Raw genomic sequence first — 16178 nt, 5'->3', positions numbered from 1 at the left:
AAAGAAGGCAATTTAAAGGGAAGATCACCTGTTGCTTGGGTCGTAAATAGGTGTGTTCATCCACCATGGTCATATATTTGGTTTTTCACAGTCAGTTCATCCTGTCTTTTGTGGATTGGCATGGGGATTATCATCGTAATGATGGTGCATAAGCACTATCTTCTGGAATACACTCTTGTCTCCTGTTGTACAACATCTGCAGTCACATTCTTCACATCGAGTGGCAAGGACTTATCGTGCTGTAAAAATGGCTGCTTATCCATTACCTCGTGGCATTTTTGGGGACAGGATTCTATATCAGATTCTGGGGCCAAAAGGGGTGGTCCAAATACCACATGTACTACCCATTGCATTGGACGACATTATTCCAGGTTCTTTTGCAAGTCTGTGGGGCATCAAAACAGTCAAACAGCTCCTAGATGATTGGAATACCCAGGCTTCATTAGACAATGAAGATCCTTATCTCAACATGGAAACTGATAAAGAGATGTTTTATTTTCATCTCTATGGAAATCACTACATTCTTCAGTCAAACAGTCAACATGCAATTGCAACACAGTTAGGCCCTTATTATGAGTTCGAACACTTGGTGGCGGTCCGTGGACCACTAGAATAGTGGTCTGCTTGCCACCTTAGAACTATGACGGTTGGATCACCACAGGACTACTGCTGCCGCAAGGGATCCACGATCACTAGCAGTGGCACAAGGGTCTGAGGCCCCTGATATGCTGAGAGTGCCACTTCGGCATCGACAAGCATATTAGGAGTTTCCTCGCCTCCACACTTTTCATGATTGTGCGACCGCCATGAACAGTGTGGCCGTGAAGAAACAAAGGGGTCACTACAGGGCCCCCTGTTGCCATTGCACCATGGGGTGCATGCACGGGGGCATATGTTGTGCTCCCTGTGCACATGCACCCCCAGTCCCTGCAGGGCATAGACTTAACACTCCATGCGCTGCGGACCTGCCTTTGACCCTCCCATCGTGGTGCCTTTTTCAAAGGCACTGCAGTGGGATCACCAAAGAATTGCCTGCCATAAGTTGTACTCTGGTGGGCAATTTTTAATAGCTTTGGGCCTCATTAGGTGTTTGGCGGTGCGGAAGCGGGACTACCCCACCAAACCCGTGTATGAACGGCTCGCCAGATACAGAGTTTTCTCCTGGTCTGGCGGGTGGTTCTTTGGAATTCCCAGTGTGCTGTCTATGAAATAGGCACTGCAATGGGAACGTCAAAGGCAGTATCTGCACGGCATGGACTGCTGCAGTCCATGCAGTGCAGGTACTGGGGGTGCATGCACACAGGGGTGCACATGTTGTGCTCCCTTGTGTGCATCCACATGGTGTGAGGCACCAGGGGGCTGTTTCCTCTACACTATGGTTTTCATGGCAGGCTCACCGCCATTAAAACTGTGGCGGAGAAGAAACTCGAAAAATGATTGGCGGGACCGTGGCGGTCCTGCCAAGCATATTGTGGCCTCAGAGAACAGCGATTGCTGTGGCCTCAAGGTGGCCCAACAACCTTAGTAGTAATAGGACGGTCGGGAGACCGCCAACTTAGCCTGGGGGTATGTGGACCGCCAGACTCATTATAAGGCCCTTCGGGGGTCTCGGAGTGAGCTGGCAGCGTGGCCGTCCCGAACCATGACCGCCAAAGTCATAATATGGCCCTAAGGGCCAGATGTATGACGGACTTTTTAAGGCGCAAATAGGTTTTAGACCTGTTTGTGCATGCAGAAAAACTGTGGCCCATGTACTAACCCTATTTTGCGAGTCACAAATTTAATAGTGACTTGCCAAAATAGGGTAGGCGGCTCTCTATTAGGAAGTGTTCCAAGGGCGCCCCTTCCTAATAGGGAGTCTGAACCCGATGTAAGAATGTTTACCAGCCTCTTCAAGAGGGTGGCAAACCATTTGCAAACGGGAAAGAGTCCCTTGTGAATGGGTGCACACACATTTTTTCAGAGCAGGCAGTGGTCCCAGGGACTACTACCTGCCCTAAATAATTAAACAAAAACGGTAAAAAAATGTTAAGGCATCCCGGTTTCCTTTATGGAAAACGAGCTGCATTTTTTAAAAAACTGCTTTATTGAAAGCAGTCCCAGACTTGAAGGTCTTCTGACCCCAGCAGGCCACCATCCCTGGGAGTGCCAGTCATTCCCAATGGGGTCGCAAATTGCGATGGCCTTATTAATATGCATGAGGCATGCAATTTGCGATCCCATTGGGAATCGCAGTGTATCAGATACTGTTGTACATTGGCAATTGCGACTTACAAATTGCGAGTCGCAATTGCCAATGGTCGTACATCTGGCCCTAAGACTCTTTTCGACTAACAGCTCAAGGGACTTCCAGGAAAACAAACATCTCTAATGGCATCGAAAGATGATCAGCTTCATCTGCATATGTTTATTTGCAAGATACTGAATAATTGTCAATGTCTTAGGTTACAAGACAAAGAACCAATGAATGACCAAAACATTACTTGAAAAATATTGTGGTGCGACAATATGGTGTCAAAAATATCACCAAATTAAAAGTATCTAGGGACCGAATGTAGATTGTAAGAATATCACCTTTTTATAAATGGATATAACATTGTTTTTAAAAAATAATAATATTGTATATAATACTGTTTACTTTAGTTGTATTAAATATTATTTTTAATTAATTCAATATATATCAGTTATATTATGCTGCAAATTTTATTACATAATTGTATTATCTTATTGAGTATAATTTGTGAGTTTTACTGTATAATTTCAATTTTTGTTACATTTTATTAGGAGCAGGTTGTTTGGTTTGTAGGAGAATAAGGTAGTAATTTGTTAAAATTATAAATTATTGTATTTTATACATTGTTTATGTTAATTAAATATTTAATTGGTAATTATGTATATGTTTGTTTTTTATTACATTTAATTTAATTTAATTATCTTATAATGCATATATTTTAATTTTAAGTATGTTTTCACATTTTTATGGTATTTTTATATTGTTAGGTATTTAAATTTTGTTCAATGATTAGGGATTGGAAAGATGCATGTAACCCTTCCAAAGGCCTTGCATTTGCTTAGGTTGGAGTGATAATAGTACATTTATAACCCCCCAAAGTCCCACACTTTCCCTACAGTTGCATAGTTGGAGTGGAACTAGTAATCATTACCCCTCCAAAGTCCAGCCCTTTCCTTACTGTTGCTTAGATTCTAGTGGGAATAGTAACTCTAAAATCTCCATACTCCAACAATGTTCTCGATTTTGCTTACGCTAGAGTGGGAATACTAAATCTAACACCTCCAAAGTCCAACACGTTCCCTACAGTTGTTTAGATTGGAGTGAGAATAGTAAATCTAACCTCTCAAAGATACAACATTTTTCCTGAGCTTTCTTACGTTGGAGTGGGAATTGTAAATATAATGACATTATAGTCCAACGCTTTTCCAAGTGTTGTTTATTTTAGATTATTAATTTTTTATTTTTAAGTTTTTCTTTGATGTTTATATTATTGATAAAAAAGTTTTTTTTAAATTAAATTACATAAAAACATTATTTTGATATATGTTTTTGTTAATATACAATTGCTAATTTAAACTGCTGTCATTGTTACCTTTTTGAATGCAATTCTTTTGTTGTTTAAATATTATTTTCATATTTTTAATACATATAATTGTTTTGCATATTTAGTTCATGTTATTAATGTAAAATATGTTTATATTAATTTAAGTTTTTTAATTGCATCATATATTTTTTCTTATATAGATTTGTTCACTATTTTTAAAGCTGTTTCAATATGTTTAACTCGAGATCTTGGTAGGTTACATACAATGTATGTAAACTCTACATTTTTGAAGACAATTCTGTTATCAATATTCTGTCAATGCCTCACAGGTTTCGGCTTGTCTGTGTCAGAGCCACTATTTTATTTGCTTGTTTCAGTGAAATTATCCTTTTGACCGGACGGGGGGGGGGGGGGGGGGCGGGATATCACTCCTAAAATCCCGGGATGTCTATAACATCCCCTGCCTTACGGAGAGACCGGGTACCCCTGTCCAAGTAAAAATTGACCCCTTTTCTGATATGGTCTTGCATATTGACAAATGAGGACAAAAAATATATATATATTCTGTCATGCAACCCACAGAATCATATATTATTACCACCTATAGTGTTGGGAAACTGTACCAAAGATGGTTGTTGAAATTTGACCTTCATTTTGTGAAAAAAAACCATGATGCAAATATATGAATTTAAATGAATTTCTTTCAGGTACAGTTCTTGTATGAAAAAAGAGAAATGTTCCTCCTGTTTTAACTTGTGGTTTGATTCAAAGAAAAACTGCTCGGCGAAAAAGAAAAAGGTGCAGTCGATAAAGTAGTGCATGATATCTTTTCTGTCATAGGTAACAGTTTTCTAACATCATATAAACATATTTTTCTGTGTTTACTATAACTTTGTCAGTTCTGAAGCCTATTGGAAAGAACTACACTACGTCGAGAACAAGCTTTGATAATGTGCCATTGCATATTTATTGGACAACTCTGCAAATCCTTAGGGGTATTCTGGCACCTTCTTAATGGAGTTGCAGTCTTTGCATCTTACAGGCTAACTTTATGTCACCAGCACTTCACGGACAAGGATGCATTCTATAATTTTCTGTTTGTCCTACAGATAGAAGTGTCATCTTTTTCTCCAGCTGATGATCCTATCTTAATGTGGTTGATACAATGGGCTGTTTCTCTGTCCATCACTTCTCCCTTTTAGGGTTGCATGTGACAAGCATCTGTGGGGTGATATGAACCTATGAATACCCTGTTGCTGGAAACTTCTGTTTCAATTACATTGCTGATTTGACTGTGCCTCTGTCCTTAAAAGCACTTCTTTGTACATGAATCCTTTAGCACATTCATTACTATGTGACGCTATCACTCTCAGGACCCTGACCTTGCTTGCAAGTTACTTGCTGCATTTGCATCTGTTATGTCTACATTCCTATGTTCTTCTCAACAATGGTAGCTAAGTTTTCAGAAGTAATGCCTCAAGTTGTTGGATGATTCAAGGTTATGTTTATCTACTTACTGTTCAAAGTACTCTAATAGTAATGTTGTGCGGGGGGGGGCATTGTACCCTTCCCCAGTAAGTGCTTCTAATGTACCACTTTGGCCAAGGCGAAACAGATTCCTTCTAGCCTTGATAAAAATGAATAAGCTTTTAACTAACACAAAAAAGTAGTTCATTTAACTTCTTCAGTACACACCTTTGGCTCTCAGACAGCATGGTCTGTAGCAGAGATACATCTTCTAAAGCCTCATGCCCAGATGTGCTAACACTTTGCATTGGGTTTGTATTACTTCTGTAATGTAAACCTGATGCAAAGTGCTGGGATCAACTATCAGGATTGTGTAGTTTCACAAAGTAAAGCAAAGTTGCGCTATGCACTACTTTGCGTTACTTGTGTGTCAAGAGGGTGTTCCATTGCTGTTATATATTTCGTCAAGTTCTTTCGCAAAATTAAGGTCACAGTTCTACAAAAGACAAGGCATCACCCCCTCGGCCGACACCTACCTAGACGGCCATCTGACATTGTTTTCCTCGTTTCCCTGTTGTGTTTCCTTCCCTCCCCCTCCCCCTCCTCCTCCCTCCGTGATTCTTTGATTTCATTGATGTAACTACTAGCAGCCCGTCCCGACGTTGCCTGGGAGCAATCAGGCTTCCCCGACCCCCGCCTGCCCTGACATTGTCCAGCATTTTGGGCCCCTGCCCGCCCTGTCCCCCGGCTGCCCCGACCCCCGCCTGCCCCGACATTGTCCCCCGGAGCCTTACCTTGTGAAATGCTGAAAAGTACACAATTATGGCAGTATAAAACAGAGGACACTGTATGTAAACGTTGCATTTAATTCCTTTTAGTGACTCACTGTTAGTGTTTTTTATGATGCTGATCACTTTTGGTTAAGTTATTCTGTGCCCACTGATCGATGATAAATTGCAGTCTTACTTCCTTGTTTATGCAATGTTCCACTGTTTGATTTTCGAAATCCGGTGAACCTATCAACGCAGCCCAGCTTGGGTGACAGACTTACCACTATGAAAAGGCCTCTACCACGGTCTGTCAACAGAATGTGCCTAAGTCCCCGTCCCCCGCCTGCCCCGACCCCCGCCTGCCCCAACATTGTCCGTGTTGAGGCGCTATGAATCCCCCGCCTGCCCCGACATTGTCCCCCGGAGCCTTACCTCAGCCGCCGCTCCTCAGTTCACCGCTCCGCCTCTCACCTCTGTTCTTCGACGCTCCTCAGTTCACCGCTCCGCCGCTCACCTCTCTTCCCGCCGGTCCGCTGCTCCTCACCGGCCGCTCGTCACCGCTCCTCCCACGCGATATGTCCGCCCGGTCTGCTGCTCCTCACCGGCCGCTCATCACCACTCCTCCCCCGCGCCATGTCCGCCGCTCCTCCACGCGCTCCTGACGTGAGCACGCAGGTCGCGGCCGGCGCTACTTCTCAGGGACTACTTTTTTAATGTAATTTTTTTTAAATATAACGTATTTTTTTACTTTATATAGTCTATGTCCATCTGCATACCCTGGGGATTACAAAGATGTATCGGGTGTGTGGATTGGCGCTGTGGTTCCCGAGTTTACCTGCCTCAAAGCCTCAAAGTTCTACCTTATAATAGTAGTATAGATGTAACCTGTAACTCGCTGATCCTCTTGTAAAGCGCTCTGAGACCTCCGGGTCTAGCCAGCGCTATATAAAACTTTTCAAATAATAAATAAATAAATACATAAATCAAGGTTACCAAATAGTCTGCAGTGCAGACCAGAATTCAAAGGAAAAACACTGTGTCACAGACAATACAGCTTGAAGTAGTTAAAACATGGTAGACCTTAATTTTTTTTTTATAACATTTGTTGAAATAGTTCATAAGGAAAAAGATCCCTGCACTACATGTAAACCCAGTTTGGTCCTAGCTATATGCAAACTGGGGTGGCATTGTAAGCAAAATAGCAATGGATTTAACCCAGATCTCTTGACTGGGGGTGAGTGTTTGATAAGTTTCAGCACTCCGTCCATCATTTTATTGTGTTTGCTATGTTCGACCTAAGTGGTCAAGGGTATATCCAGACATGGCACCCTTGCTCGCTGTAACTAGATTCAAGCTTGAGTGTCTGATGCGGGGTTGATACCTCGAACCTGGTCCTACTGATGCTTGTTTCCGGTCCAGGGAGGACCTGGCCTGGCAGTTCGGGCTGGACTGTTCCCATGAGGAACCGGGTCAAGGCTGATTTGCATATGGCTGAATCCAAACTGGGGTGGCGTGGTGAGCAAAACATTGATGGATTTAACCCTGATCTCTTGAGTGTTTGAAAAGTTTCAGCATTCCGTCCATCATCTTGTTGTGTTTGCTAGAAATGATTAAGACATACTTATCTCCCATGCATACATGCCTTACACTGTTCCTCTTTGCAAATTGTAACATTGTATGTTTTTGTAGTTGTGCAAAATGTTTACCTGCTGCATTTTTCACATATATATGTGGGATGGACCTCATTTGGCCAATACTGCACTGAGAAAACTTTGTATAGAATACATGGATTTTTCACTACTGTGTATTAGAACATTGGAATGTGGAGCACTCCATTGCAGACAATGGAGTGCTCCGTGCTTCTACGGGCTGGTAAAGGCCCGCAGAGCAACATTCCAATGTTGTTTAGAACATTCTGCCCTCTAGTGGTAGAATGTTCTGATAGCATTATAGCCCTTGTAGCTGGGCTATACCGGCTATTAAAGTCCCTCTCCTATGTTTAACGCTGGAGCAGGCCTTTAATAGCCGGTATAGCACACTACGGCGGGCTCTAAGGCTATAATAGTGAATGGAGATACCAGAATTTGAGCTGGTTTGGGTGACTACGTGATATGAAATAGAACAATCTGATATTGCCACAAGCTTATGGCTTGATTTAGAGTTTATCTAATGCAAATGTCCTTTCCACCGGTGATAGATTTACCACTATTGCAGGGCAATGTAGAGTTCTCTGCCACTGTAGTAGTTTGGAGATACATCCAGTTTAGAAATTAGATCCAACCACCTTAAAAGTCACTTTTTACAAACAGCGCTTTGCCGTTCTCTTACCATTGGCCATCAGAAACTTTGGTGCTAGGTCGACATTCCACTCTCTGCCCCGTCCCATCGTTTCTGGCGATCCAACCGCATGAAACATTTTGTAGAGCTGCAGAAACAAAATCAAGATGGGATCAGACTGTCAACCTAGGATGTAATCATTGAACAAGAGCAGGTGTAGAGCCAAGCTGTAATAACTGTGCTTGCCGGCATCTATTCAGGTACGAGTCGCTCTACCCATGGCCGGATTGGTAACAGAGACAAGGAAGGTTGCCGGTGAGGTGAGAAGCGAGTTACTGCTTTCAGGGTAGGATGGACTGAAAGATCTACCTCTTTTCCTCTTTTGACCAAACCACTTTTCAGAGGGAAACCACCTTTACAACGCAACTTTTACAACGCACTACCATTACAACGAAATTTTTACAACGCAAATACCATTACAACGCATGTATTTACAACGCATGTTTTTACAACGCAGGTACCTTTACAACGCATACCATTACAACGTAAGTATTGGTAAGTATATAATTATATTTAAAATGTTATATGTTTGGTTTTTTTTAAGGGGTATTTTTAGGGTTCAGGGTCAGTTTTCAGTTTTTGGGTAAAGGGGTATTTTTAGTGTTCAGGGTCAGTTTTCAGTTTTTGGGTAATGGGGTATTTTTAGGGTTCAGGGTCAGTTTTCAGTTTTTGGGTAAAGGGGTATTTTTAGGGTTTAGGGTCAGTTTTCAGTTTTTGGGTAATGGGGTATTTTTAGGGTTCAGGGTCAGTTTTCAGTTTTTGGGTAATGGGGTATTTTTAGGGTCAGTTTTCAGTTTTTGGGTAAAGGGGTATTTTTAGGGTTCAGGGTCAGTTTTCAGTTTTTGGGTAAAGGGGTATTTTTAGGGTTCAGGGTCAGTTTTCAGTTTTTGGGTAAAGGGGTATTTTTAGGGTTCAGGGCCAGTTTTCAGTTTTTGGGTAATGGGGTATTTTTAGGGTTTAGGGTCGGTTTTAGGTTTTTGGGTAAAAGGATATTTTTAGGGTTCAGGGTCAGTTTTGGGGTACAGGGGTATTTTTAGGGTTTGGGGTCAGTTTTGGGTTTTTGGGTAAAGGGGTATTTTTAGGGTTCAGGGTCAGTTTTAGGTTTTTGGATAAAAGGGTATTTTTAGGGTTCAGGGTCAGTTTTGGGTTTTTGGGGTACAGGGGTATTTTTAGGGTTTAGGGTCAGTTTTGGGATTTTGTGGTACAGGGGTATTTTTAGGGTTCAGGGTCAGTTTTGAGTTTTTGGGGTACAGGGGTACAGGGTAAAAATAAAAAAAAATTAAATTGAAATTAAATAAATGAAATGAAATGAAATGAAATTAAATTAAAATAAATTAAATTAAATTAAATTAAATTAAATTAAATTAAATTATAATAATTTAAATTAAAAAAATTAATATATATTTACAAATACTTACGTTGTAATGTATGCGTTGTAATGGTACCTGCGTTGTAAAAACATGCGTTGTAAATACATGCGTTGTAATAGTTTTTGCGTTGTAAAAATTTCGTTGTAATGGTATGCGTTGTAAAAGTATGAGTTGTAACGTCATACATCCCTTTTCAGAACCCCTCAACTAGCCAGGAAACCATCTGGAATGGGATCCTTTGTATCATCCTCTCCAAAGATGAAAGTCCTAATGTTGAATTCTTGGCAGCACAGTAGGCCCAGGCATTTCTATAATCTCATCTTATCATTTCTTTTTGCTTTTCCAAGAACACCAAACCGTGACCATGAGAACTTTGTTGAACCTTTACCTAACTTTCTCCTCTGTTGGTTCTCTGTTGGTGCTCCGAAGGCGCTCTGTTGGTGCTGTGTTGCTCCCCTGTTGGTCCTCTGTTGGTTTTCTGTTGGTCCTCTGTTGGTGCTCTGTTGCTTCTCTGTTGCTCCTCTGTTGGTTCTCTGTTGGTTCTCTGTTGGTTCTCTGTTGGTGCTCTGTTGGTGCTCTGTTGGTGCTCTGTTGGTCCTCTGCTGCTCCTCTGTTGCTCCTCTGTTGCTCCTCTATTGCTCCTCTGTTGGTTCTCTGTTGGTTCTCTGTTGGTTCTCTGTTGGTTCTCTGTTGCTCCTCTGTTGGTTCTCTGTTGGTGCTCTGTTGGTGCTCTGTCGGTGCTCTGTTGGTCCTCTGCTGCTCCTCTGTTGCTCCTCTGTTGCTCCTCTGTTGGTTCTCTGTTGGTTCTCTGTTGCTCCTCTGTTCGTTCTCTGTTGGTGCTCTGTTGGTGCTCTGTTGGTGCTCTGTTGGTCCTCTGATGCTCCTCTGTTGGTTCTCTGTTGCTCCTCTGTTAGTTCTCTGTTGCTCCTCTGTTGGTCCTCTGATGCTCCTCTGTTGGTTGTCTGTTGGTCCTCTGTTGCTCTGTTGTGGTGAACACTATTGATCAAATGTGATATTGTGAGTGGTTAAATTATGATGTGATAACACAGGGCCTTTCTCTTATTGGTTTCATCAGGTGCTACCCATCTTTGATTGCAATCCTCGAGGGGTTGAATCCATTTTTCAACGCATCTTCAAACGTTTGTCAATACATTTTATTTCATCTAAATTGCATTCTTTTTCATCCACTGTCACAAGTATTAGGCTTATCCATAAAGGGCTTTACAGATCTGGCAATCATGCATGTGAGTCTCAAGAGCTGTCAGAGCTCTCCATTATTCATAGGTGTAGGGGCATCAACCAGCCATTGTAGGTGAATCTCACCAAGCCCCACTGCTAGAGTCCACATCTATCACAAGTTTATTGTATTTAACTCAAAACTTTCCTTAACCTCCTCCTCTTACATTCTGCGTCATCTGTTCTCGGGATCTATACAATAGCCTGAAAATATCTGATTGTGTCTTGCTCCTTATATAAAGCATTCATTAATCACTGAAAACACAGGGCCCGATTCACAGAATGAATTTAAGACTCAATCCTAAACTTACTACTTTTGGTATTCACAGAAGTTAGGAGTTTATCTTAAGTTTGTCTTAAGACAAACTAAAGACAGACTTAAGACAGACTTAAGACAAAATCCTAACTTCTGTGAATACCAAAATAGTAGTAAGTTTAGGATTGAGTCTTAAGTTCATTCTGTGAATCGGGCCCACAGCTCCTACAGATTTCTGGCCAAAAGGTTTACACTTAAATTGCAAACACTCACTCATAATGCAACTGTATTTGGTGAAATGTTTAACTTAGTGGTGAAAAGTTTAACTTAGTGGTGAAAAGTTTAACTTAGTGGTGAAAAGTTTAACTTAGTGGTGAAAAGTTTAACTTAGTGATGATAACCCCCTTGGTTCATCTCGTTTGACCTAACATTTCTTCTACCTTAGGCAATGGAAATCTATCAGTCCATATGTTCCTCTTTGATAGACAAAGGTCGAAGGTCAACTGTTCTTCTAGTTCTATTTTTCTTGCCAACTCCTATTTTTAGGTATTGCTCTCTGTGTGCGAAATACCTCTTGTGGGGCATATCAAAAATCTTACAGTGGGCTCACAGCCCTCCCACTGTTTACCATTGGTTAATTTTATAGTCACTCTATTTTGCTTGCTTCTTATTCAATGGCTTCACTTCCTCTTCTTGGGCCTGATTCACAGAACTAACTTAAGACAAAATCCTAAACTTACTACCATTTTGGTATTCGCAGAAGGCACTTACTCATTTTGGTATTCGCAGAAGGCACTTACTCATTTTGGTATTCGCAGAAGGCACTTACTCATTTTGGTATTCACAGAAGTTAGGAGTCCTAATTGCCTTCTGTGAATACCGAAAGTCTTAACCACTTCAGCGCGGCGCGAATTTTCGTGCTGTGCTGAGCGTTCTATTGAGCCTAAGGGCTCATGACAGAACGGTTCCGTCATGAGCACAGCTCAACCGACGCTCATGACGGAACCGTTCCGTCATGAGCATCGAAGGGGTTAAAGTTAGGATTTTTCTTAGTTTATGAGTAGTAAAGTTAGGACTCCTAACTTCTGTGAATACTGAAATGAGTAAGTGCCTTCTGTGAATATCAAAATGGTAGTAAGTTTACGATTTTGTCTTGAGTTAGTTCTGTGAATCGGGCCCCTTGTGTTTGTCCCTCCCCTGAAGCGTAGCCTCATTGCCATCCTTCTGATTGGCTGACTTGTGACCTTTCGCTGCTCGCATGTAGGGAACTACTTTTTTCTTTTTGATTAAACACTCCAAGAAAATGCATGTGTTTTCTTGGTATCGTTAGTGTGCTGATTAAACCTCCCCCAAAGGCCCAACTCTGATTGGTTGTTGCATTACAATTTTTAGGGGAGGTCCCAGCAGTTTCCATTTGCTGCTCAGCTGCACGCATTCCAAAAAGCACTTTTGCGCCTCTGTTGCTGCCTCATCCCGCCAGCTCCCTGTTGCTTCATCTTCCTTCCCCCACCGCCCCTTTGTCGCTACCCCATCCCTCATAGTCATGTCAGTCATTAGTGTAATTGTAATGTTTTGGGTGGCCCAGCAGCTGCTTTTGTTTGCCAGGCTGCTTTGCTATCCAGAAAGAGCTTTCACACCAATAACATTTAATTTCTTTAATGTACTTATTCAAGTTGCATCTGCCATCTTTGACTGGTAAATAAAAAACTAAAAATGGTATTTGTATCATTCCATAGGCACTCAACTACTGAATAATGCAGCTGCATCATTTTGCCTTTTACATGTTTTTATTTTTTTGCTGATTCTGCATATTATCAGCAAAAAGAAAAGAGAACTTTTGTCTTAGGCAATGCTTGTTTAAGTGTGCATTCAAACTCATGCCTATCTGATAATGAAACAATCCTCATGTAACACAGAGTGGGTGAGGCATTATTCTTGCTGTAGAAGATACACATTGTCTCCAGACATGAGGGAATTCAATAGTTGATTTAAAATGGCTCTCAGGTTGGTCTACAAAAGGTGAGGCCAGGTCTCTTCATTACAAGTAGTATATTGTTTGGTGGCCAGATTGTTACATATATGTTTTTCCTCTCTAAGCAACCTGATCCCTTGTGAGTGGAACATAAACAGCTGGGGGGAGAATTGAGATGGTGGAGGACTCAAAATTAGTACTCCAAAAAAGGGGGGATACCTGATGGGACAACAATAAGGATGGCACATAAGATCTCCCAAGTGCTCATGTAGGGAGATTTGTGGGAGCAAAAGACTGAGAAAAACACCTATGATCTAAGGAGAGGCGAGGTAGGAAAGTACCGTGAGCTGAGCCATGAGGGTATCCCACTGCTGGCGTCCATTTTATAATGAGATCAAAGGCTTGACGAAGTGCAGGAGACAGAAACATGAAAAAGAAGAGATTAGCAGTGCAGTCACAGAGTAGAAGAATTGGAGAGGGTGGCCAATGTGGGGTAGAGGTACAATGTCTTTCATCAGATGGAGCAGAACTAGATATTTCCACAGTGTATAATTTTACTCATTGTATCAATTTAGTGTTCCTTGAGACCAGTTTCATGCAGAGGGGAGCTTCTCCCCTTCAAAACTCTGCAATTTTTAATCTAAGTGGGTCATAAATAAACATTCAGGGCCCGATTCACAGAACTAACTTAAGACAAAATCCTAAACTTACTACTTTTGGTATTCACAGAAGGCATTTGAGTAGTCTCAAGTTAGGATTTTGTCTTAAGTTTTTTTGTCTTAAATTAGGATTTTATTCTAAATTAGAATTTTGTCTTAAATTAGGATTTTGTCCTAAATTAGGATTTTGTCTTAAATTAGGATTATGTCTTAAATTAAATTTAAGTTTAACTTAAGTTTGTCTTAAGTTTAATTTAAGACAAAATCCTAATTTATAACAAAATTCTAACTTAAAACAAAATCCTAATTTAGGACAAAATCCTAATTTAAGACAAAATCCTAATTTAGGACACAATTCTAATTTAAAACAAAATCCTAAATTAGGACAAAATCCTAATTTAAGACAAAATCCTAATTTAGGACAAAATCCTAATTTAAGACAAAATCGTAATTTAGGACAAAATCCTAATTTAAGACAAAATCCTAATTTAAGACAAAATCCTAATTTAAGACTACTAAATGCCTTCTGTGAATACCAAAAGTAATAAGTTTAGGATTTTGTCGTAAATTAGTTCTGTGAATCGGCCCCTACGAACCAAAACAAAATTATTACAACCATATCTGCATAATCAACATTATGGGAAAATCATTCAAATGCAAAAAAGTTAGAATATACAACATTGACCCATGTGCATGTTCTCTGAGGGGAGTAAACATTCTTTGTTATTACATGTTGTCTTAAAGTAACACATAATATTAACATACAAAACTCCATCTGATCTGAGCATGTTCTATTGTGACCAGCAATGTCCCCCACACTCATGGGCACACTGGTTTGGGTACCGCTTGCAGGGCTGAGGTAGTTAAAGGTTCTCACCTCCTCCAGGGGGGTGATGGAGGCGCACTCACATGTACCAGGGGGTGATGGAGGTGCACTCACATGTACCAGGGGGTGATGAAGGCGCACTCACATGTACCAGAGGGGGTGATGGAGGCAAACTCACATGTACCAGGGGGTGATGGAGGCACACTCACATGTACACACTGGGATCGGTACCACTGGCAGAGCTCAGGTAGTTAAAAGGTTCTCACCTCCTCCAGGGGGTGATGGAGGCGCACTCACATGCACACACCGGGTTGGGTACCACTTGCAGGGCTCAGGTAGTTAAAAGGTTCTCACCTCCTCCAGGGGGTGATGGGGGCACACTCATGTACCCACTGGGTTGGGTACCACTTGCAGGACTCAGGTAGTTAAAAGGTTCTCACCTCCTCCAGGGGGGTGATGGAGGCACACTCATGTACACACTGGGTTGGGTACCACTTGCAGGGCTCAGGTAATTAAAGGTTCTCACCTCCTCCAGGGGGTGATGGAGGCCCACTCACATGTACACACTGGGTTGGGTACCACTTGCAGGGCTCAGGTAGTTAAAAGGTTCTCACCTCCTCCAGGGGGGTGATGGAGGCGCACTCATGTACACACTGGATTGGGTACCGCTTGCAGGGCTCTGGTAGTTAAAGGTTCTCACCTCCTCCAGGGGGGTGATGGAGGCACACTCACATGTACCAGGGAGGTGATGGAGGCACACTCATGTACACACTGGGTTGGGTACCACTTGCAGGGCTCAGGTAGTTAAAAGGTTCTCACCTCCTCCAGGGGGTGATGGAGGCGCACTCACATGCACACACTGGGTAGGGTACCGCTTGCAGGGCTCAGGTAGTTAAAAGGTTCTCACCTCCTCCAGGGGGTGATGGAGGCACACTCATGTACACACTGGGTTGGGTACCGCTTGAGGGCTCAGGTAGTTAAACCGTTCTCACCTCCTCTAGGGGGTGATGGAGGCGCACTCACATGTACACACTGGGTAGGGTACCGCTTGCAGGGCTCAGGTAGTTAAAAGGTTCTCACCTCCTCCAGGGGGGTGATGGAGGCGCACTCATGTACACACTGGGTTGGGTACCACTTGCAGGGCTCAGGTAGTTAAAAGGTTCTCACCTCCTCCATGGGGTGATGGAGGCACACTCATGTACACACTGGGTTGGGTACCACTTGCAGGGCTCAGGTAGTTAAAAGGTTCTCACCTCCTCCAGGGGGTGATTGAGGCACACTCACATGTACCAGGGGGTGATTGAGGCGCACTCACATGTACACACTGGGTTAGGTACCACTTGCAGGGCTCAGGTAGTTAAAAGGTTCTCACCTCCTCCAGGGGGGTGATGGATGCACACTCCCCTCCGTAGTATGGGTTCCGGTCCAAGTGCAGAACCTTCTTTCCGTTCACTGACATGAGTCCTGAGAGCACACATTCCTGGGAACATTAACGACAAACAAATACCATATTATTGTGATTTCACCAGAAACAACAAGCATTGGTAGCTTCTTCCTCTGAGTGGTCCAAGAGCTCCCAGTTCTGCCTGTCTCACCCAAGTGCACCTGACTGTGTCGCTTACTCTATTGCTATATGTCAGGTACCCTTGTTAGCTGCGGAAAAGCTGTTGACACAGTACAGTTGCTGAGCACTGCACACGTGTTAACGTACTACACGTCCCTACTATG

At 42.3% G+C, this 16178-nt stretch overlaps 1 protein-coding gene across 1 annotated transcript in view; it reads right to left on the bottom strand.

The window, feature by feature from the left end:
• Nucleotides 1-15924, bottom strand: part of LOC144783477 (rab GDP dissociation inhibitor alpha-like) — a 50824-nt gene extending 34900 nt beyond the window's left edge. Inside the window, exons 1-2 of the mRNA XM_078662437.1 lie at nt 15823-15924; nt 8123-8219 (exon numbers count right to left, since the gene is read on the bottom strand). Coding sequence (XP_078518563.1) covers nt 8123-8219; nt 15823-15909 — 184 coding nt within the window. The 5' untranslated portion in view covers nt 15910-15924. The remainder of the gene's footprint in view (nt 1-8122; nt 8220-15822) is intronic.
• Nucleotides 15925-16178: the final 254 nt, after the last annotated feature.

This window comes from Lissotriton helveticus, chromosome 9 (assembly GCF_964261635.1).
Source record: "Lissotriton helveticus chromosome 9, aLisHel1.1, whole genome shotgun sequence".
Classification (NCBI taxonomy): Eukaryota; Metazoa; Chordata; class Amphibia; order Caudata; family Salamandridae; genus Lissotriton; species Lissotriton helveticus.
Note: the sequence above shows the minus strand (reverse complement) of the source record. Positions and strands in the feature narration are given on the sequence as shown.